The sequence below is a fragment of the Haematobia irritans genome, chromosome 3, assembly GCF_050003625.1.
Source record: "Haematobia irritans isolate KBUSLIRL chromosome 3, ASM5000362v1, whole genome shotgun sequence".
Taxonomy (NCBI): domain Eukaryota; kingdom Metazoa; phylum Arthropoda; class Insecta; order Diptera; family Muscidae; genus Haematobia; species Haematobia irritans.
Window position 1 is genome coordinate 202,391,856 of NC_134399.1, and position 25,887 is coordinate 202,417,742.

General features: G+C 29.7%; 1 protein-coding gene across 4 annotated transcripts in view; it reads left to right on the top strand.

Moving 5' to 3' along the window:
• Kap3 (kinesin associated protein 3) overlaps positions 1 to 22,563 on the top strand; it is a 194,715-nt gene extending 172,152 nt beyond the window's left edge. For 3 of the 4 annotated variants that reach the window (XM_075302265.1, XM_075302266.1, XM_075302268.1), the window contains 8 exons: positions 8,232 to 8,397; positions 8,684 to 8,941; positions 9,006 to 9,142; positions 9,204 to 9,389; positions 13,477 to 14,184; positions 14,246 to 15,013; positions 21,120 to 21,382; positions 21,462 to 22,563. In XM_075302265.1, the coding sequence (XP_075158380.1) occupies positions 8,232 to 8,397; positions 8,684 to 8,941; positions 9,006 to 9,142; positions 9,204 to 9,389; positions 13,477 to 14,184; positions 14,246 to 15,013; positions 21,120 to 21,382; positions 21,462 to 21,618 (2,643 nt within the window). In that variant the 3' untranslated portion in view covers positions 21,619 to 22,563. The other variant, XM_075302267.1, reaches the window with a different exon arrangement.
• The last annotated feature ends 3,324 nt before the right edge of the window (positions 22,564 to 25,887 follow it).

The following is a 25,887-nucleotide window of genomic DNA, read 5'->3' on the forward strand; positions in this document are numbered from 1 at the left end:
CGCTGATATGTAATGCAAAATATATTTTTGTATTTTTATACCCTTCACCACTACTGTGGTACAGGGTATAATAAGTTTGTGCATTTGTATGTAACGCCAAGAAGGAAAAGTCTGAGACCCATCGTTTAGTATACCGATCGTCTTAGAATTAAATTCTGAGTCGATTTAGCGATGTCCGTCTGTCTGTCCGTCTGTCTGTCTGTTGATGTATTTTTGTGTGCAAAGTACAGCTCGCAGTTTTAGTCCGATTATCCTAAAATTTGGTATAGGGTCCTGTTTCGGCTCAAAGACGATCCCTATTGATTTTGGAAAAAATCGGTTCAGCTACAAGTACAAGTACAGCTCGCAGTTTTAGTCCGATTATCCTAAAATTTGGTATAGGGTCCTGTTTCGGCTCAAGGACGATCCCTATTGATTTTGGAAAAAATCGGTTCAGATTTAGATATAGCTGCCATATATATTTGCCACCGATCTGGTCATAATTGGCGTGTATATCAACCGATCTTCCTCAAATTCCGTACATCCGAATATTTTATGAGTCTCGAAAAACTTGCAAAATATCAGCCAAATCGGTTCAGATTTAGATATAGCTCTCATATATAGCTTTCGCCTGATTTACACTCATTTGCCCACAGAGGCCAATTTTTGCACAGGGAGTAGAATTAGCATTGTAGCTATGCGTGTCAAATTTGGTTTAAATCGATTCAGATTTAGATATAGTTCCCATATATAGCTTTCGCCCAATTTACACTCATATGACCACAGAGGCCAATTTTTTGCTCCGATTTAGTTGAAATTTTGCACAGGGAGTAGAATTAGCATTGTAGCTATACGTGCCAAATTTGGTTGAAATCGGTTCAGATTTAGATATATCTCCCATATATAGCTTTCGCCCGATTTACACTCATATGACCGTAGAGGCCAATTTTTAACTCCGATTTAGTTGAAATTTTACGCAGGGAGTAGAATTAGCATTGTAGCTATGCGTGCCAAATTTGGTTGAAATCGGTTCAGATTTAGATATAGCTCCCATATATAGCTTTCGCCCGATTTACACTCATATGACCGTAGAGGCCAATTTTTAACTCCGATTTAGTTGACATTTTACGCAGGGAGTAGAATTAGCATTGTAGCTATGCGTGCCAAATTTGGTTGAAATCGGTTCAGATTTAGATATAGCTCCCATATATATGTTTTTCTGATTTCGACAAAATTGGTCAAAATACCAACATTTTCCTTGTAAAATCGCCACTGCGTAGTCGAAAAGTTGTAAAAATGACTCTAATTTTCCTAAACTTCTAATACATATATATCGAGCGATAAATCATAAATAAACTTTTGCGAAGTTTCCTTAAAATTGCTTCCGATTTAAATGTTTCCCATATTTTTTTACTAACATTGTGTTCCACCCTAGTGCATTAGGCAATTTAAATTTTGACTCTATAGATTTTGTAGAAGTCTATCAAATTCTGTCCAGATCGAGTGATGTATGTATTTGGGACAAACCTTTATATATAGCTCCCTACACATTTGACGGGTGTGATATGGTATCGAAAATTTAGATCTACAAAGTGGTGCAGGGTATAATATAGTCGGCCCCGCCCGACTTCAGACTTTCCTTACTTGTTTTTAATTATATTGTTCAAAAGCAAGAAATGTCGGAAATATCATAAAAAATTTAAATCACTTTAGATTTGTATGTTTGATGGACGACTAAGGCATCACACGCTGCACGAAAGTAGTTCTGCGTACTTTGGCCCATTCCCGGCGAAGCGCCGTCTTGAGATGATCGACACTTGGGTATTTTTAGTGCCAACCTTCTCTCCAAAATGTTCCATTTGCAAAATACCAATGGATTGATATCCTGCGATTTTGGTGGCCATTGTGCAGTAGAAATGAATCGAGGAACCTCATTTGTAAGTCCTCCTTGGTTGACGCGTCCTGAGTCCTGCGGGAATGTCTGGTCTGCGGCCGATATATTTGTCTATCAACGACTTCAATACTCGGTCAATGAAAACGGGCGAGGTGCGACCATCGGCCTTTATGGCAGCCCACACCATTACCATCGGCGGCGCTTAAGTTCTGGTGGCCAAACTAAGGTGTACATTTTCAGCTTATCTCTTTGGCAAGTAAACCCGATGATTTTTTTTGGCCACAAACTGTTCAATTTCGAATGGAGAAAACCTAATTCTATAAATAATTGGTGCAACGGTGAGCTCTTCCACTTTTTGTAACTTCAATGGCTTTAGTACTAGCTCATTTCTCAATATGTGTGTTCGTCAGTTCTCGCGATATGTCGAGCAAGTTTTCTATCAACGCAGCGTGGATTTTAAACGAATCTGGCCTTCACTTTTCGGATCATTTCCGGTGTTGTTACGTTTTTTTTTTTTGATCCACTTTTTGGACCCCATGCAACACTGCCAGTATCACCGTAACGAGCAATTAGTCATACGATAAACCAAACATTTATTCGCATTTAAATGCTGGAGGGCTCTAACGATAGCTACTTGTGCTTTTTCCAGCCAAAAATTATGCAATCACACTATCACGCTTGAATTCTATTATGAGTAACTTTACTTGTGACTACAATTGACCAAACTACTTTTGTAACCTTGTAAGCAATATAATGAACTGTCACGGAAACACTGTCCATCAGCTGGCCTACGAGCGGTTTAGAAATTATAGCAACCTGAAATACAAATCAGCCACCCTGTAATAGTATACACGATAAATCCGTCAATGGCAAATTGCACCAATATCCAGTGAGGTATGGCTTCATGGTGGCTTTATTTGTTTAGTAAATTATTAAGTCCAAATTTATTCTTCTTCTCCAAGGTGTCTTAAATCTTAGACCTGAGACATCTTATGTGCAATATGTATATTTTCCCCTTTTTAACAATTCTGGCAGCATTAGTCACCATACAAACATGATGTCCTTTCAAGGACATTTCAAATAACCACAAATAATAGATTAACTTCAAGCACAATAACATTCTATTTTACCTGAACTCATTTGTTTTTATTATTCATGGTCATAGGACACTTTTTCAATCACCATGCACAGAGCCAAGTTATTCCAAGCCAATTGCTATCATATTTATTTATAACTGAACTGAAAGAGCTCTAAGGTTGACCAAACTAATCTCTTGCGATGTATGCTATTGACTGGGTCAAGGCACAACTAAAAAGGCATGAACAAATACTGGCCATTGATAGGCAATAAATAAAATAAATTCTTCAAAAATATGTCCCCTATGACTAATGACAATATAATGACATCATATGAAAATCGATACGGCCAAATATAAACGACCACCAGCAGCTCCCAATTAGGTGACAAATGTTCCTTATTCCACAAATTGCTATTTACTTAATGATATATCATTGTAATAAAAACAAATAATGGGCATGCAAGAGTTATATTAAAATGTATCCTGTCCCTTGGGGTGACCATAGGGCCAGAAGGACACTCAATGGTGTTGAATGGAATCAATACGGATCGATTTTTATAGGATATTAACATATTAGGGATTCCATGAATTTTTTGACCACATTGTTGACAATTTTGACCACAATTAAAATTCAATTGTAACGAATCTTATTTAAGTCCAAAAAATTATTTATAAAAATATTTCACAAAATATTCTATAGATACAAAAGGAAAAATCCTATAACCCAAAAACAATATTTGCTCCCAAACGTAATTTTATACCAGCGAACATCGTTTTTTGTTTGAAGAATAAAATATTTTTATAATTATTTTTATGCTATGGCCCTTTTCCCCACACAAATCGACAATGTTTGCAATAGAAATAAAACGTGGAAAGAATTACCTATAGAAATAAAATATACCAAAGTGACGAGCATCTCAAGACGACACTTCGCCGGGACTGTGCCCAAATACTGCAGAGCCACTCTCGTGTAGCGTGCGATGGCTTTGTCGGCCGTTTTAAGGCCATAATTCGTGTCAAAGGTAGCAATTTTGTACAAATCTAAACTTATTGTAAATTTCCGACATCCGACATCACCCTGTATACGGTCCAATATGGCTCATTTGCAACACCATTCGACCTATATCAATAAAAAGCCGATATCTTCTTTTAATACACAGGTGGGCGAACATGGCCTGATCGATTCAAAAATAAATATAACAATGAACTTTTCTATAGAAAATTTCTCTAAACATAAATAAAATTTTCAAGAATTATTTTTTTTTTCTGTAAAAAAATCTCGACGAAATGTTCTGTAGAAATAAAAATTCGGTCAATATAAAAAAAAAAATTCAATAGAAATTATTTTCATAGTAATAATATTTGGACAACATATTCTTTATAAATATTTTTTTTAATTTCTATGACAATGAAATTTTGAGTATATTTTGTATACAAACAATTTTTTAAATATTTTTTTAAATTCTTTTTTTACAGTAGAAAAGTATTTGAATAAACATTTTTATAGATATACAATTTGACAAAATTATACAATTTCGAAAAAAAAATTGAGAATAAATATTTCTTTTCCTGTAAAAAACTGTCGTCAAAATTTTCTGTAGAAATAAAAATTCGTTCAAATTTAAAAAAAAATGTTTTGTTTGGAATGTTTTTCCTATAGAAATAATATTTGGAAAAAATATTCTTTACAAATAAAGTTTTTATAAAATTTCTATGACAATGAAATTTTGAGTACATTTTCTATAGATATAATTTTCTAAATTGTTTTGTTGTAGAAAAGAATTTGAATAAAAATTTTTATAGATATACAATTTGAAAAAATTATAAAATTTCGAGAAAAAAATCTCTAAAAAAAATTTTGAGAATAAATATTTCTTTTCCTGTAAAAAATGTCGTCAAAATTTTCTGTAGAAATAAAAATTCGTTCAAATTTAAAAAAATATATTTTTTTAATGCTTTTCCTATAGAAATAATATTTGGAAAAAAATTTCTTAACAAATAAAGTTTTTATAAAATTTCTATGACAATGAAATTTTGAGTAAATTTTCTATAGATATAATTTTCTAAATTGTTTTGTTGTAGAAAATAATTTGAATAAAAATTTTTATAGCTATACAATTTGAAAAAATTATAAAATTTCGAGAAAAAAATCTATAAAATAAAAATTTTGAAAATAAATATTTCTTTCCTGTACAAAATGTCGACCAAATGTAGACATAAAAATTCGATCAAATTTAAAAAAAAAATGTTTTTTTTATAATGTTTTTCCTATAGAAATAATATTTGAACAAAATACTTTTTCAAAATAAAATTTTTATAAAATATCTCTGATAATGAAATTTTGAGTAAATTTTCTATAGATATAATTTTTTTAAATTCTTTTGTTGTAGAGAATAATTTGAATAAAAATTTTTATAGATATACAATTTGAAAAAAATTATAAAATTTCGAAAAAAATCTCAAAAACAAATTTTGAAAATAAATATTTCTTTTCCTGTAAAAGAATGTCGATAAAATTTTCTGTAGACGTACAAATTCGATCAAATTAAAAAAAATACATGTGTTATTTTTAGAATGTTTTTCCTATCGAAATAATATTTGAACAAAATATTTTTTTATAAATAAAATTTTTATAAAATATCTATGGCAATGAAATTTTGAGTAAATTTTCTATAGATATAATTTTCTAAATTGTTTTGTTGTAGAAAATAATTTGAATAAAAATTTTTATAGATATAAAATTTGAAAACATTATAAAATTTCGAAAAAAAAAATCTCTAAAATAAAAATTTTGAGAATAAATATTTCTTTTCATGTAACAAAAATGTCGTCAAAATTTTCAGTAGAAATAAAAATTCGTTCAAATTTAAAAAAATGTTTTTTTTTATGTTTTCCTATAGAAATAATATTTGGACAAAATATTTTTTACAAATAAAATTTTTATAAAATGTCGATAAAATTTTCTGTAGACGTAAAAATTCGATCAAATGTAAAAAAAAAAGTTTTTTCCTATCGAAATAATATTTGAACAAAATATTTTTTACAAATAAAACTTTTATAAAATTTCTATGACAATGAAATTTTGAGTAAATTTTCTATAGATATAATTTTCTAAATTCTTTTGTTGTAGAAAAGAATTTGAATAAAAATTTTTATAGATATACAATTTGAAAAAACTATAAAATTTCGAGAAAAAAAATCTCTAAAATAAAAATTTTGGGAAGAAATATTTCTTTTCCTGTAAAAAAATGTCGTCAAAATTTTCAGTAGAAATAAAAATTGTTTTTTTGTTAATGTTTTCCTATAGAAATAATATTTGGACAAAATATTTTTTACAAATAAAATTTTTATAAAATGTCGATAAAATTTTCTGTAGACGTAAAAATTCGATCAAATGTAAAAAAAAATGTTTTTTTTTAGAATGTTTTTCCTATCGAAATAATATTTGAACATTTTTTTTTTGTACAAATAAAATTTTTATAAAATTTCTATGGCATTGAAATTTTGAGTAAATTTTCTATAGATATAATTTTTTAAATTCTTTTGTTGTAGAAAATAATTTGAATAAAAATTTTTATAGGTATACAATTTGAAAAAATTATAAAATCTCTAAAATACAAATTTTGCAAATAAATATTTCTTTTCCTGTAAAAAATGTCGACCAAATGTAGACGTAAAAATTCGATCAAATGTAAAAAAAAAAATTAATGTTTTCCTATAGAAATAATATTTGTACAAAATATTCTTTACAAATAAAATTTTTATAAAATTTCTATGACAATGAAATTTTGGGTAAATTTTCTATAGAAATAATTTTTAAACACTTTTGTTGTAGAAAAGAACTTGAATAAAAATGTTTGTAGATATAAAATTTCATAAAATTATAACATTTCGAAAAAAAAAATTCTATAAAATAAAAAAATTTTTAAATATATATTTCTTTTCCTCTAAAAAATGTCAACAAAATTTTCCTATAGAAATAATATTTCGCCAAAATATTTTTACAAATAAAATTTTTATAAAATTTCTATAACAGTGAAATTTTTAGTAAATTTTCTATAGAAATCTTTGTTTAATACTATTGTTTTGGATACGAAATTTAATAAAATTTTTTATAGATATATAATTTGAAAAAATTGTAAAATTTCGACGAAAATTTCTTTAAAAAAATTATTTTTTTAAATAGTTTTAATAAAAATTTTAATAAAAAAAGTTTAATAAAAATAGTTTTAATAAAATACACAAAAATTTTTAAATATTTTTTGTTATGGAAAAGCATTTTAATAAACCTTTTTATAGAAATGTAATTTGACAAAATTTTCTCGAGCTTGAATTTACAAAAGAAAACATAAGGTAATAAAAAATTCCGAAAAAAATTTAAAATTTCGACAAAAATTTCTCTAAAAAAGTTGAATTAAATTTTCAAAAAAATATTTTTCCTGTAAACAAATGTCGACAAAAATATTTAACTAAAATAAAAAAAAACGATTGAAATTTCCTATAGAAATAATAGTTTGACGAAATAAATACAAATAAATAAATTTTGTATAAAAATTCTATGGAAATAACATTTTGAAGAATATTCTATGGAAATAAAATGTTGAATAAATTTCCTATAGGCATAAATTTTTTAAATATTTTTTGTTGTAGAAAAGAATTTTAATATAAATTTTGTATAGAAATGCAATTTGACAAAATGTTCTCTATAAAAAAAAATCGACAAAATTTTAAAATAGGAAGAAGTTTGTGACGAAATTTTCTATAGAAATAAAATTTCAATAAAATGTTCACGAAATCTCAAAACCAAGTCCTTAAAAGGATTATAATTTTGAAATGACTCATATTTGAATACAAATGAATAATGCTATCATACATTATTAACCTACTTCTAAGGTATGGTCATATGGAAATACCCACGTATGTCAAATGCCGGGCAACAATTGAGTTAAAACGCGTATTCTTAATTTGAAATAGCCAACCTTCTCCATACACTGTTCCCACTTTTGCATTTAGTCTTTTGTAGACAATCAGTAAGTTCCATACACGCATATGGTGGGAGTGTATAGTAATTACTTTTTTTTTTGGTCTTGACCTTTGAAAATCAAATATATAGTAGGTAAGCAAGTGGATTTTCAACTTACACGATTCCATTTGCATGTCTCCGCTCAGAATGTAAATTATGAATCATATATTATAACAATTTTTCATATTGATTTTTTCCCTTCAATTTATTTAAAAAATATATTCAAATGTGTTTGTTTAATTCGAATATATTTTCAGAATTGTCAGAAAATCATAAGGCTACGTTCGCTTAGTGCTAAAACAGATCCTGCTGCCTTAGCACGTGAAGTGGTGGACAAATGTGATTTAATTCATAAATCACAATTGGCTGATGTGGAGCAGATAATATTCTATTTGAAGAATCGTAAAGATAATGCTGGAGTGGGTGAGTAAAAAATTGTAATTTTAAATAAATTTTAATCTATTGGAAAATTCAGAGAAACAAATATGCTCCTAAAGATATGCTTCAAATAATAGTGGTGTTATAACCCAAAACGATCCTTATAAAAAAACAATAGAAATATGTTGTATACTTTTGGGGGTATATAAAAAATATTGCAAATCTGCCACTAGATATCAAAAAAGCAAACGAAATTTATTTTTATTCCTTCTAATTTCTAAAGAACATCAACCTTTATTTTTATTATTCTTCTTCTTTTGTTTATCGATAGATACCCATGACAATAATAGAGGTCCACGATCGGCCATAGCTTCACATCGTACCACAGTACGACCGCATACAACAATGAGCACTAGCATGTCATCATCAACCAATTCCAAATCATCCGATTCATCAGATGTCTCCATAAATCATATAGACGAATATGTGGAATTACTTTATGAGGATCTCAGTGAACGTATACGTGGATCAGCCATGATATTACAAGTGGCTAGAAATCCAGATAATTTGGAAGAGTTAGAAAAGAATGGTAAGACCATCGATCTCACCCTAAGAGAGGAATATAATGAAATGTGATCTTCTGATTCTTACAGAGGCTTGTTTGAGTGCTTTATCCCGCGTTTTGCGAGAAGATTGGCGTAAAAGTTTAGATTTATCCACAAATATTATTTACATATTCTTTTGCTTCTCAACCTATACGAAATTCCATTCTGTTATAGTCCAATATAAGGTAAGCCATGCGTTTACTTATTTTCCATAGAAAATTTAATGAATATACCTCGAACTTTCAGATCGGTTCATTATGCATGGACGTAATGGATTATGAGCTGCGACGTTACGAAAGTATGCGTAACGAATTGGATTTACGCAAAAATCCTGGAGGTTCAGCCCCACTCTCAGCAAAAGCCAGCAAAGAGAAATTGAATACCAGCACAGATGATTTTCTAGATCTCATGAATGAGGAGAAACCAAAAGAGGTAAAGTGATTATGGGGATAAATTAAAAAACCCAAAACATAATTTACAATAAAAATTTACTATAAAACTAAATTTCGTCAAATTTTGCTATAAACAAAAAATTCGTCAAAATATGCTATCAAAATAAATTTCAAAGAAATTTACATAAAAAATAAATTTCGACAAAATTTACATAAAAAATAAATTTCGACAAAATTTACATAAAAAATAAATTTCGACGAAATTTAAAAGAAAAATAAATGCCGACGAAATTTACTAGAAAAACAAATCGATAAAACTCTTATAGAAAAATAAAATAGAAATTGAATACCAGCTCTCATGAATGAGGAGAAACCAAAATAGTGATTATTGAGAATATATTAAAAAAAAAAACTAAAACAATTTACTATTAAACTAAATTTCGTCAAAATATGATATCCAAATATATCGATGAAATTTACTGCCAAAATAAATTTCGACGAAATTTAAAGGAAAAATAAATGTCGAAGAAATTTAAAAAAAATATAATTTTGACGAAATTTACTATAAAAATAAATTTTGACGAAATTTACTATAAAACTAAATTTCGACGAAATTTACTAGAAAATATAAATTTCGACGAAATTTACTAGAAAATATAAATTTCGCTAAAAATTTAATAAAAAGATTTCCATGAAATTTACTACAAAAATAAATTTTGACGAAATTTACTAGAAAATATAAATTTTTATAAAAATTTAATAAAAAAATTTCGATGAAATTTGCTAGAAAACTTAATTTCGATAAAAATTTAATAGAAAAATAAATTTTAATGAAATTTAATAGAAAAATAAATTTCGACGAAATTTACTAGAAAAATAAATTTCGACGAAATTTACTAGAAAAATAAATTTCGACAAAATTTACTAGAACATAAACATTTAATAAAACAAATTTCGATGAAATTTACTAGAAAAATAAATTTCGACGAAATTTACTAGAAATAAAAATGTACTATAAAAATAAATTTCGACAAATTGAAATTTACTAGAATAATAAATTTCGACGAAATTTACTACAAAAATAAATTTCAATAAAAATTTAATAGAAAAATAAATTTTGACGATATTTACTATAAAAATAAATTTCGAAGAAATTTACTATAAAAATAAATTTCGACGAAATTTACTATAAAAATCAATACAATACAATATTTCGACGAAATTTACCAGAAAAGTAAATTTCGATAAAAAATTACTTTAAAAAAAAAAATTCGATAAAAATTACCATAAAACAGATTTCGATAAAAAAAAACACTATAAAAATAAATTTCGACAAAACTACTAGGAAACTAAATTTCGATAAAAATGTATTAGATAAAAATTTAATAGAAAAATAAATTTTAATGAAATTTAATAGAAAAATAAATTTCGACGAAATTTACTAGAAAAACAAATTTCGACGAAATTTACTAGAAAAATAAATTTCAACGAAATTTACTAAAAACATATTCCGACTAAATTTACTATAAAAAAAAATCGAAAAATTTTGCTATAAAAATACATTTCGGCGAAATTGACTGTAACAATAAATTTCGATGAAATTTATAAAAATTAAATGTCGACAAAATTTACTAGAAAACTAAATTTAGATAAATTTCGACGAAATTTACTAGAAAATGTAAATTTCGCTAAAAATTTAATAAAAAAAAAATTTCGATGAAATTTACAAGAAAAATAAATTTCAATAAAAATTTAATAGAAAAATAAATTTCGACGAAATTTACTATAAAAATAAATTTCGACGAAATTTACAATACAAATAAATTTCGACGAAAATTAAAAGAAAAGTAAATTTCGATAAAAAATTACTAGAAAAATTAATTTCTATAAAAAATTACCATAAAACAGATTTCAATAAAAAACACTATAAAAATAAATTTCGACAAAATCTACTAGAAAACTAAATTTCGGTAAAAATTTAATAGAAAATAAATTTCGACGAAATTTACTAAAAAACATATTCCGACTAAATTTACTACAAAAATTGCTAAAGAAATACATTTCGGCGAAATTGACTGTAACAATAAATTTCGATGAAATTTATAAAAATTAAATGTCGACAAAATTTACTAAAAAAATAAATTTCCACAAAAGTTACTATAAAAAAATTTCACGAAATTTTCTATAAAAATAAATATCGGGGAAATTTACTATAAAAATAAATATCGACGAAATTCGTTATAAAAATAAATTTTAAAAATAAAATTCGACGGAATTTACTTAAAAATAAATTTCGACCAAATTTACCATAAAAATAAATTCGACCAAATTTACTAGAAAATATAAATTTCGCTAAAAATTTAATAGAACAAAAATTTCGATGAAATTTACTAGAAAACTAAATTTCAATAAAAAAAATACTATAAAAATAAATGTCGATCAAATTTACTAGAAAATTAAATTTCGAAGAAATTTTCTATAAAAATATATTTAAAAAAAAACTAAATGTTCACGAAACTTACAAGAAAAATACATTTTGACGAAATTTACTAGAAAAATTATAATACCCTGTTCCACAGTGTGGAGCAGGGTATAATAAATTTTGACGAAATTTACTAGAAAACCAAATCGATAAAACTCTAATATAAAAATAAATTTCGAAGAAATTTACTACAAGTATAAATTTCGATGAAATTTACTAGAAAATATAAATTTCGCTAAAAATTTAATAAAAAAAAAATCCATGAAATTTACTACAAAAATAAATTTTGACGAAATTTACTAGAAAACTAATTTTCAATAAAAATTTAATATAAAAATAAATTTCGACAAAATTTACTAGAAAACTTAGTTTCGATAAAAATTTACTAGAAAAATAAATTTCAATGAAATTTACTAGAAAAATAAATTTCGCTAAAAATTTAATAAAAAATTTCGATGCAATTTACTAGATAAATAAATTTCGACGAAATTTACTAGAAAATATAAATTTCGCTAAAAATTTAAATAAAAAATTTCGATGAAATTTACTAGAAAAATAAATATTGACTAAATTTACAATACAAATAAATTTTGACGAAATTTACCAGAAAAGTAAATTTTGATAAAAAATTACCAGAAAAATAAATGTCGATAAAAAATTACTAGAAAAATAAATTTTGATAAAAAATTACCATAAACAGATTTCGATAAAAAAAAAAACTATAAAAATAAATTTCGACGAAATTTACTAGAAAAACAAATTTCGCCGAAATGTACTAAAAAACATATTCCGACTAAATTTACTATCAAAAAATCTAAAAAATTGCTAGAAAAATACATTTCGGCGGAATTGACTGTAACAACAAATTTCGATGAAATTTATAAAAATTAAATGTCGACAAAATTTACTAAAAAATAAATTTCCACAAAAATTACTATAAAAAAATTTCACGAAATTTTCTATAAAAATAAATATCGGCGAAATTTACTATAAAAATAAATGTCAACGAAATTCGTTATAAAACTAAAATTTAAAAATAAAATTCGACGAAATTTACTTCAAAGAAAATTTCGGCTAAATTTTCTATAAAAATAAATTTTTATTGTTGTTTTTTTGATCTCAGCTTAAAGCCATGCATTGACTAAACTACTACATACTTTTCCTCTGTTGGTTAAGCTACACTTGTAGTTTAGTCAATGCATGGCTTTAAGCTGAGATCAAAAAAACAACAATAACGATTGAAGAGAAGTCAACAATAACAAACAAAACGAAAAAATAAATTTCGATAAATATGGACAGTAAAAATAAATTTCGACGGAATTTACTATAAAAATAAATTTCGACGGAATTTACTTCAAAGAAAATTTCGGCTAAATTTTCTATAAAAATAAATTTCGATAAAAATGGGCAGTAAAAATAAATTTAGACGGAATTTACTATAAAAATAAATTTCGACGAAAAACAATTTTGTTAACAAAATTTACTATAAAATAAATTTTAATGAATTTTTACGAAATTTTGAAGAAATGTATAACTATGTTAAGTTTCTATAAAATTTACTGAAAAAAAAATTAATTTACAAAAAAATAAATTTGTATTAATATTTTAATTTATAAATTTTGAAAAATACCTTTGTATCCATCAGATGGAACCCCCTCGACGCCGTATACCGGAATTAAAACAACGTCCTAAATCTGGAAATTGGTCTAGTTTCCACAGCTCCATGTCTTCATCATTGATCAAAAGTCAAATACTTAACAGCAGCTATCACGAGGCTCTGTCAACAGGAGCCCAAACACCCGACTCAGGTATATCGACCAACGGTGACATGAAGGCCACCAGTAATGAGGCTCTCGATCGTAATGATCCCAAAGCAAAGAAGGAAGAAATCGAGAGGCTAAATAAACAATTGAAATTATTTGCCAAGAAACAGGAACAATTATTAAGGGTAGCATTTTATTTGCTCTTGAATATGGCTGAAAATGTAAAACTGGAAGAAAAAATGCGCCGCAAAAATATTGTGAAAATGCTGGTCAAGGCTTTGGATCGCCAAAACATTGATCTGCTTATGTTGGTCACCACATTCCTCAAGAAGCTATCGATAGTGGGCGATAATAAGGATGATATGAGTGAATTAAATATTGTGTCAAAATTACCCAGGCTCTTCCAAAGTGGTCATACAGATCTTGTCCAAGTTACCCTCAAGTTGGTTTTCAATTTATCCTTTGATGGTCCACTGCGAAAGAAAATGATTGTGGCTGGCTATTTGCCAATGTTGGTGATGTTCATCAATGATGAGAAACATCATAGTATAGCAGTGAAAATTCTATATCACATGAGTTTAGATGATAAGGTAAGTGAGAAATATGATATTTGGAATATGTGTGACGTTATGATAATTTTTTTTAATTTAGGTCAAGGCCATGTTTACCCATACTGAATGCGTGCAAATGGCCACCGATGCCATTATTTTGAATTTAAATTCCAAAGTTGATCTCGACTTAATAGCCTTGTGCATTAATCTCTCCCTTAATCGTCGTAATGCCCAAATTATGGTTGAGGGTAATCGTTTACACAGCCTTATGGATCGAGCCTTTAAATACCAGGATGCATTATTAATGAAACTATTACGTAATCTTTCGCAGCATGAATCTCTACAAGCGCTCTTTATTGACTATGTTGGGGATTTGGCTCGCATTCTCACCATTTGTGAGGATGAAACATTTTTAGTGGAATGTTTGGGCATTTTGGGAAATCTATCGCTGGCCGATTTAGATTATTCACAAATTCTACAGAATTTCCAATTAATTCCCTGGGTGAGAAATGTCCTAGTGCCGGGAGCCAAACTGGATGATCTTGTCTTGGATACGATTGTCTACTTGGGAACTTGTGCCCATGATGAGTTATGTGCTTTACTTTTCTGTCGAGCCAGTGTGGTGTTGTCCCTTATTGAATTGCTAAAGGCCAAACAGGAAGATGATGAAATTGTTTTGCAGATTATATTCGTATTCCAGCAAATCTTACGCCATGAAAGTACCCGAGAATATATGATCAAAGAAACCGAATCACCAGCCTATCTCATTGATTTGATGCACGACAAAAATTCCGAGATTAGGAAGATATGTGATTATTGTTTGGACATTATTGCCATCAGTGATAATGAATGGGCGAAACGTATAAAGGTATGTATGACATTCCATTCCAAACGACTATAAAAAAGGAACATTGTCTATTGGCACAGCACTTAACCTCAAATCACCGCTATATGTATGTGAAACGATTGGTGTTTTTCAGAATATTGCACTGAATTCCTGGAATCTAGATTCACAATATTTCTGTTGCACTTCGATTTTACTGGAGCTATTTATGGAATCACAATTGTTTTCTGTAAACAAATATGAAACACTCGCGTGGACCGATATATTCTCTTACATATATGTGCCTATTTTTACCATGTTGAATTTTCTGGAAGCAACTTAGAAAATTTCCCTAAATAACAATATGGACTGTTTTAAATTTCAAACTTTATTCTATTCTTTCTTCTTATGTATTGGTACTTCTAAATCTATGAACTCACAGTTTGAGAAATACCACTGGTAGGCCTCTCAAACTGTTTCTCTTTCAAGTAAAAACAAATATGAAATGTTGGCGTCGGATTATCAAAATCAATAGAATGACATTTTTAATCAGTTCATTATAAATTAATGTACGACACTCCTAGAACAGCTCCGTAAATAAAAAAGAACTTCATTCGAGTCCAAACTACTTTTCAAACTATACCAAAACCAATTTGTCTGGGCTTCTAGAAACCGTAGTTTTTATCCGATTTGGACAAAAATTTAAATATTCTGGAATTTTAGACCCTCAAAAATCTGTATCGCATTTATTTTTACCGGTCCATTTGGCAAGGCATCGGTATAGACCGATTTAACTTCATGAGGGTACACCCAAAGAAAAAATATTTTCCTCCGGAATGAAATTTTAGACAAACGTATAAAGTATTTTCGTTTAGAGAAAACTAATCCGAATTTCTGATAAGCGATTCAACAATTGTCTCTAAAATTTGTGTCAAAAGAAAACGTTGCTTGTCTAAAATTTCATTCCTCAGAAAAGAAAACACTTCTTTCCGGGCATAGCAGGCGCACTGATCATTGCTTGAAACTTGAAACTGAAAGTAAAATTTCCAGATTTTACTCATCGTATTCATTTAAATAATGTCGGAAAAAATCTACAGATTTGAGATGTCAAATCAAAGCGTTATTTCATCATAAAGGGTGATACGGTCAAAATTTGGTCAATATAAACTTGACGTATTTCTTTCAATTTTGCATTTAAAAAACCTGAACACCCCTCATTTTTAAGGTTTGTGTGTGTAGAATGTTGCTCCTATTTTGATTTTGGAATTCACTCTTCAGTTGTCAAAATGCCGTCCAAGCAAGAAGAGCAGCGTATCAAAATTTTGCTCGCGCATCGCGAAAATCCGAGCTACTCGCACGCAAAGCTGGCAAAATCGCAAAAAGTTGCCAAATCAACCGTTACAAATGTAATTAAAGTGTTTGGGGAACGCTTGTCGACAGCCAGGAAGTCTGGATCGGGGGGAAATCGAAAACCGGAAGCCGCTGAGACGACAAAGAGAGTTGCCGGTAGTTTCAAGCGAAACCCTAACCTCTCTCTCCGAGATGCCGCAAATAAGCTGGGTGTATCGTCTACAACCGTGCATCGAGCCAAAAAACGAGCCGGACTATCGACTTACAAGAAGGTAGTGACTCCAAATCGCGATGATAAACAAAATACGACGGCTTTGGCCGTCGATCCCGGAGGCTGTACACGACGATGCTGACGAAGTTTGACTGCGTGGTAATGGACGACGAAACCTACGTCAAAGCCGACTACAAGCAGTCGGCTTCCGGGACAGGAGTTTTATACGGCAAAAGGAAGGGGAAAGGTAGCAGATATTTTCAAACACATAAAACTGTCAAAGTTCGCAAAGAAATATCTGGTTTGGCAAGCCATCTGTGCCTGTGGCTTGAAAAGCAGCATTTTCATAGCTTCCGGGACTGTCAACCAAGAAATTTACGTGAAAGAGTGTTTGAATAAACGTCTCCTGCCTTTCCTGAAGAAACACGGTTGTTCCGTACTGTTTTGGCCGGATTTGGCATCTTGCCATTACGGTAAAAAGGCCATGGAGTGGTACGCCGCCAACAACGTGCAGGTGGTTCCCAAGGACAAGAACCCTTCCAACACGCCAGAGCTCCGCCCAATTGAGAAATACTGGGATATTGTCAAGCGGAACCTAAAGAAGACCAAAAAACTGCTAAGGACGAGCAGCAGTTCAAGGCAAACTGGCTTTCTGCGGCGAAGAAGGTGGACAAGGTGGCTGTACAAAATCTGATGGCAGGTGTCAAGCGTGAGGCCCGGCAATTCGGATTTGGAAAAGCGAAAGCCTAACTGAATATTTTTCCTGAATTTTATACTAATTGTTTCTCATAAATCCAGAATTTGATCTGGTCTTCATAGGTAGAATCTTTAAATTTTTTCTTCGGGAAGCGTACTGGTTGAACTGATTTGCTTGGGAGAATATTTGTCATCAAACCCCCAAAATGCTCTATATTATCAAGTAACCCGCTACGACGAAGAGTTTTCAAAGTAAACTATTATATTTGATTCATGGTACTGGGTATTTAAGATTCGGCCCGGCCGAACTTACTGCTGTATATACTTATTTAGTTTAAGTTAAGGCAAATAATAAGCGCCCAAAAGTGAACAGTAGTCGACTGTATGCGTGCTTCAAGATGAGTCAAATCCCATAAAAGTTGCTCGTGCACCAAGCAAATAATAATTGAGTGGTACACAAACATTGTTTTCTAGTTGTCTTCCAAGAAAACAGGAAAGGCAACCGCCGAAGACGGATCTATCTTCACCACGACACATTTGATTGTTTATCCGCCGTATAATCCTAACTTGGCACCGAATGACTTCTTTGTATTCCCATACGTAAAAAATAACATGAGAGGTCAATGTTTTGCAACACCTGAAGAAGCGGATGATGCGTTCAGAATGCATGTAATGGATATACCTCAAACGGATTGGCAAGAAACTGCTTCGACAATTAATTTAAATGCATGCAAAAGTGTATAGATCTTAATTGGGAATATTTTGAAAAACAACAAAGCCATTTTCGGTGATTAATATATATATATATATATATATTTTTTTTTTGGTTCTCTAACCCCGAAACATAAAAGGCAACCCACGTACATACTTTGTTCGTTAGAAACTGAAGTAGAAAAATATAACAGCAGACACCAAGGGCTGTTTTTATCTGACTTTTTTCTATGAGGTTGTGTATAACATTCTATCTATCTGTGAACTTACAGTTTGAGGAGCACCAAATTCATGGCTCTAAAACTGTTCTCCTTCAAATAAATCTATTCCCAATCGAACATGTATGTAATTGTATAGCTGGGGGCTAATCACGGCATTCGATATCGAGAACTTTTGATCGAAATCTAAATTTTTCGGATCACGGGAGTCGATATATCGAGTTTTTTTGATCGACAATTTTTTCGATTGGTATATTGCAATCGTAAATTGTTGTTCAATCGTTATTGTTGTTTTTGATCTCAGCTTAAAGCCATGCATTGACTAAACTACAAGTGTAGCTTAACCAACAGAGGAAAAGTATGCTTGTCAAATTTATTTGGGCAAAGCCCTATAGACTGCAAGATGGTTGGATGTACTTTATAGCCTAGTCCGAGTTCCAGTGAAACCACTTAGAGAAGCTTTGAAACCCTCAGAAATGTCACCAGCATATTCCACCGCTGAAAAACTTTTTGGTGTTCGGTGGTAGCAGGAATCGAACCCACGACCTTGTGTATGCAAGGCGGGCATGCTAACCATTGCACCACGGTGGCTTCCATCCTATCACTTTAATATGGGTTTGTCATCAACAGGATAAGTTAAGACTTTGGGACACGACTTGGTCTCATTCTAAAGAACACATTGTAGGACAGTGTCATAGGACCACTCCATTGAGCCATTCTGGAACAAAACTTAGGAAGCTGTTTCATTTTGAGCATCCGAATTGCACTTGAAAGGAAACAAATATTTTTGGAATATGTTGAACAATAGCTACCATAGATTGTGATCATTGTATTTCAGTAAATGTGTCGATAGAATTTTAAAATCAAAAGAGTAAATAAATCAATAAATTATATGAAAGTTTTAAAAATACAACAAACTGGAGTCACCTATTTCCGGTGTTCATGTCGACTTCATAGTTTTAAAATTATGACAAAGTTGGCCAGCAGTGTTTAGTGACAGTGGTTAAACAAAACCTGAAGATAAACATTCAGGAAGCAGAACTGTTGTGACCGACCGAAAATCCTATTATATAACAGGTTGGCTGATAAGTCCCCGGTCTAACAAAGAAAAACACATTTTTTTGTCAAAATTCGTTTTTATTATTCAACATAGTTCCCTTCAAGAGCGATACAACGATTATAACGACCTTCCAATTTTTTATACCATGCGACCATCCTTTTGAGGTCTGAGAACAAGAAAAAGTCGCTGGGGGCCAGATCTGGAGAATACGGTGGGTGGGGAAGCAATTCGAAGCCCAATTCATGAATTTTTGCCATCGTTCTCAACGACTTGTGGCACGGTGCGTTGTCTTGGTGGAACAACACTTTTTTCTTCTTCTTTTTCATTTTGCCGCGATTTCGACCTTCAAACGCTCCAAAAACGCCATATAATAGTCACTGTTGATGGTTTTTCCCTTCTCAAGATAATCGATAAAAAATATTCCATGCGCATTCCAAAAAAACAGAGGCCATTACTTTGCCAGCGGACTTTTGATTCTTTCCACGCTTCGGAGACGGTTCACCGGTCGCTGTCCACTCAGCCGACTCAGGAGTGTAGTGATGGAGCCATGTTTCATCCATTGTCACATATCGACGGAAAAACTCGGGTGTATTACGAGTTAACAGCTGCAAAACACCGCTCAGAATCATCAACACGTTATTGTTTTTGGTCAAATGTGAGCTCGCGCGGCACCCATTTTGCACAGAGCTTCCGCATATTCAAATATTGATGAATGATATGACCAACACGTTCCTTTGATATCTTTAAGGCCTCTGCTATCTCGATCAACTTCATTTTACGGTCATTCAAAATCATTTTGTGGATTTTTTTGATGTTTTCGTCGGTAACCACCTCTTTCGGGCGTCCACTGCGTTCAACGTCCTACGTGCTAATTTCACCACGCTTGAATTTTGCATACCAATCAATTATTGTTGATTTCCCTGGGGCAGAGTTCGGAAACTCATTATCAAGCCAAGTTTTTGCTTCCACCGTATTTTTTCCCTTTAGAAAACAGTATTTTATCAAAACACGAAATTCCTTTTTTCCATTTTTTTTTCACAATAACAAAAGTTGTTTCACAAAAGACGCTCTATCTCACAAACTAATTGACTTACAGACGTCAAATTTTGACACGAATCGTTTGAAAGTTGGTACTGTATAAAAATAATATGCATGTAATACTAGAGACGCCATCTATGTGTCAGACCGGGGACTTATCAGCCAACCTATTATATAATCTTTTCATAGAATTCTTTTTAAATTTCTAGTAAAAATTAGAAGATTATAGAAACATCAGGCATATTGTTAAGTACAAACAGCCGCCTGCATAATGAAATTAAATTGTAGAATAATTAAAATCCCACTGTGACTAACTGCCTACATAAAGACATCTGTAAACTTACAGTTTGAAAATCATTATTATCACGTCTCTAACTTTGTGTGTTTTATTCATCATTGTCGTCTCTATGTTTCTCTGCCAATATATTGCTGTCTATTTGTGAACGTACAGTTTGAGTATCACTACTTTCATGGCTCTCAAACTATTGTCCTGCAATCCGTCTACTATGTTTGTTGCTCTCTTCATCTTTTCATAACTTTCCACAAAAAAAAAGTACCTCACAAAAATTAAAAACTCGAACACACAAACCTCAAATTCCCAAAACTGTTTTTTTGTGATCTTTAAAACAAAAATTATTCTTTCGTTTCTTATCGTTTCCCAAATTTCTAGCTGGAAAAATTCCGCAACCACAACTCACAATGGTTGTGTATGGTGGAGTCACAACAGCAAGACTTTGATCAAATTTCCTCTGTTTAAACAAAGACTATTTTTTTGTTCTTTTCTCTTTTTTGTCGTTAATCTGAAATTTCTTTATGGATATGGAATTTCCCACAAAAACAAACAAAAACATTGAATGAATTTTGCAGCTTGAGAAATTCCGTAACCACAACTCACAATGGTTGTGCATGGTGGAATCACAACAGCATGAGGACAATAACGAAGACTATCAAGACGAAGAGGATGAGGAACATGATTTGGACAATTATCTGCGTGGTGAATATTTGGATAATTGTGATCTCTACAATAGCAACAATACCAACAAGGAGAATGAAGATAATGAGGAGAATAATAGCAATGGAAATCAACCAGCTAGTCCCGCCAATTCCTGTTATAGTCGCCCCGTTAGTAGGTAAGTGGAATAATGCAAGCTTTAAGTTATTTAGACGAAAAACATTTATAAATTTATAATAATTTTATTTTTCTCACAGTTTCAGACGCAGCGAAGATCTGGATGATATTTACAATATGTCCTTTAGCACCAAATCTCAAGGATCCAGCCAGGGTGATTCAACCAGTAATTATATGTTTAAATCAAATAAATCTTTAGATTCTGAGGGTCTACATGAGGAACTTTTATTGGCTTAAATGACAACAAAAGCTTTTCGTTCATAGTTTGCCATATAGCTTTTTGGAGTCCACAAAGGCTTTGGATTAAGAAAACAAACAAAAAATCGAGGTCATCTGCAATGTGGAAATGATCACGCTTAGTAATTTTGAAACTGTGCTTTTAAGAGAATTAATTAACAACCAAAAACAAAAAAATCCCCTCTAATGAAAATGAACGATGAAGACGATATTGAAAAGGCATTTAATTAAGAAAGAAAACCGCTATTATATGTGTGCATTGATGTGCGTGTGTCTATATGTATGTGAACATCCACAACAAAAATTTATTTTGCATTTTAAGTAAGCGATTTAGTTGTTTACAAAAAAAAAAAAACGAAAATTAAAATTAAAGCAAAAACAAAAAGCTTTTACTGCAGCAAGAAATAGAAGTTGATATTTGTAGATTTTTTTTGTAGCTGAAAATTATTAGAAATAATTGAAAAGAAAATTTGCTTACTACAAAGATCTTTGGAAGTTCTTAGATGATCTTGTTTTTCAAGGTATTACACAGGGAAAAAATTTCACGGAAATTTTTCCAATTTAAAGGTCGGTTTTCGCGTTGAAACTCCATACAAAACCAAAAAAATGCGAAAAACTAGCGAAATTTTTTCCATTCACTCTGGCACTCTGTTTTTTTTCGAGTTGAAAAACTGACGTTTATAGCATGGCGCCATTTGCAATGTGAATTAAGAAATAATTTATTTATTAAAACTATTTGTGTGGGTTTATAACGCAAACATGGATAATATTTTTGTTCCAAAACTGTACAAAGGATCAAAGGAATAGCAGATCAATTGCCCAAGGAAAAATAAAATGTTAATTTTGTAATAGCAAGCAGTAACAACCAACTTAATTCAATATCGCTCCATGTTAAATAGCGCTCCCTGTTACTTAAATAAACATCGCTTTCTATGTGCGAAATAATGGTTTCTATAAAAAATTTTTTTCCGCAAGAATGAACATAGTACCGTAATAGAGTTTTAAAATAAATTCAAATTAATATTTCATTCAACAATTTTTTTAATTGAATCAATCACAATAGCATTACTGAATTTTTTTTTATCACATAGAAAAAAATGTCACGAACATTTTTCCAATTAAAATTTTAATTGAGTTTTAAAAAAATATTCAATTAAATATTTAATTGATTCAACAATTTTTTTTAATTGAAACAAAAATTAATAGTATCAATTAATATTTTAATTGACTGTACACAAAAAAAAATCTGATTCAATCACGAAATTAATTAATCCAATTAAATTTTTAATTGAAATGTATTCAAGAAATGATAGTATCAATTAAAAAATTCATTGATAGTCAATAAAAAAATTTGTTGATCCAATTAAAAAATTAATTGATACTATTAATTATTGTGATTGATTTTCAATTAAATTTTTTAATTTGAAAAATTTTCGTGAAATTTTTTTCTGTATTATGAGTCAATTAAAAAATTAATTGATACTATTAATTTTTGTTTCAATTAAAAAATTTGTTGAGTCAAATAAATTTTTAATTGAATATTTTTTTAAAACTCAATTAAAATTTTAATTGGAAAAAATTTCGTGAAATTTTTTTCTGTGTGATTAAAAACATTTCAATTAAACAATAATTGGATCAATTAATTTCATGATTGAAGACAAAAAATATTGTTTTGTGTGTAAGAGAAAAATACTTGATAAAAAGGAAATTTTTGACATAATTACCAAAGTTACCTATAACAGCCCAGCAAAAAAAGAGCTTCCAAAAAAGTAGTTTGGATCCCCAATCTGTGATCCGGAAGTAGTGCAAACTTGGATCATCTCCAATGAATTTTACGTGGGCTTGTCATAGGATGGAAGTACTCCCTTTATGGGTCCTTTGCATTGCTTTAGAAGTTGTGCCCTGGAAGTTAATTTGAATGAAGAAATTTAAAAAGCCAAAAAATTTGTTTTCAACCAATTTCACTTTTTTTCATCCATATGTTTTATTACACAATTATTTTCCTATTACCTAATTTTTACAATTTGAAAAACTTTTCCGCTCCGACCAGGGGTTGATCCTGGGTTTGCTGGCACCATAACAGAACGCCTTGGCACACTCGGCCACAAACGCCATTGAACATAAAGCGTCGAAAGGTCAATTCAAATGTTTGTGATATGATCGTAATACGACACCAAGGAATAACATTCTACTTGCTTCTCGAGATGTTTTTTATTAGTATGAACGAAAAAATAAGAAACGCAATTTCAAATCTCACCAGCGGCTATTTTTTTATCAAATATTTTTCTAAAAAAATTTTTTTTTATGTCATGCATTATTTTTATTTTCGGCAAATATTTTCGTATAAATATATTTTTCCATTAAAAATCAACAAAAAAAAATTAAAAATTCTCGTAATTTGCAAATTACTTCCCAAAAGAACTTCCATGGAAGCGAAAAAGTCAATCGGCACAGGTTCAAATCCCATCGGGGATGAAATTTATTTTTTTATTATTTTTATATTTTTTTTTTATTAATTTTCTATTTTTTTAGTTTTTTTTTATTAGTTTTCTATTTTTTTGTAACATTTAATTGTCCAAAATTTGCACTTAAAATAGCCTGATTGCGTTCTTTCTAATACTTGTCCACAAGGACTGCATCGGAAGTAGAACAAAATCATTGGGGGATCCCAAGATGCGCTTTAGAAGGAATGTTTGTGCACTTGTCCAAAAGGACTGCATCGGAAGTGGACAAAAATCATTGGGAGATCCCACGATGCGCGTTAGAAGAAATGTTTGTGGACTTGTCCAAAAGGACTGCATCGGAAGTTGAAAAAACTCGATGGGGGATTCTGAGATGGGCTTTAAAAGAAATGTTTGTGGAACAACTTCCAATATTTTTTGCTGGGAGGTGGTGTATTGAAATCAATCGAGATCAGCTGATTGCGGAAAAATTCATCCAAATGTCAATTTCACAAAAATAGGATTAGCAGACAGAAAAATATTTGGAAGTTCTCCTACAAATGGACTTAATTTTCATTTCATATCTTCACACAAAACAAAAAAAAATCTGATTCAATCACGATATTAATATATCCAATTAATTTTTTAATTGAAATGTCATCAATCACAGAAATAATAGTATCAATTAAAAAATTAATTGAAAGTCAATTAAAAAATTTATTGATCCAATTAAAAAAATAATTGATACTATTAATTATTGTAATTGATTTTTGTTTCAATTAAAAAAACTGTTACATCAATCAAATTTTTAATTTAATATTTTTAAAAATTCAATTAAATGTTTGAATTGGAAAAATTTTCGTGAAATTTTTTTCTGTATTATGAGATGATATATAAAAATAATTTATTTTACAAAGATTTCGAAAAAAAATAAATTGTTTTATGAAGCTATGTGTTCTGTTTTACCTCTCACAAAACATTTATTTTTAAAATTTCAATTAAATTTTTAATTGGAAAAATTTTCGTTAAATTTTTTTCTGTATTATGAGATGATATATAAAAATAACTTGTTTTACACAGATTTCGCAAAACATTTAGTTTTGCCGTAGTAGGGCAACTCTAACCAAAGTGTGTTTGACAATTCGATATAAGGTTGCCCTTACGAGTACTATTTGTAGTAGTGACAGTACCTTAAATAATTGTATCATACTTCCAAAGATCATGGCTTGGCGCACAGATATTGAAAACTTATTATTAGGTTTTTTTTTCTGTTGTAGATTTTTATTTGTTGAGTTGTTTTTTTTTAGAAAACTAATTTCCATAAATATGTATCTTATTTCTTCTAAGCTAAGATGGACCTTTCATTAAAATACAAATGCACTCAAAAGTAATAGTTATTTAAAGATAACAAAATGTTGACCAAGAAAGTGAAAATTCCATGAATATTTAATTTTCAAAACATGTGCATATTTAGCCATATTTAGTAAAACCCAACAGCTATTAATAGCAATTACACAGAAAACAGATCACCAAAAATATTCCAAATAAAATTTTAATAGAATTAAAAAAAATCAATACAAATATTAATTGATGGGATTAATTTCTTATTTAATCAATCAAAAATATTAAATGTTTTTATTGAATCTATTATTTTTTAATTGGCTTTGGTGATTGATTGACTATCACTTCGGTGATTTAAGAAATTTCTATTAACAATTTTTTTTAATTCAATCACGAAATTAATTGATCCCATTAATTTTTTAATTGGCTTTGGTGATTGACTGACTATCACTTCGGTGATTTAAGAAATTTCAATTTAACTTTGATC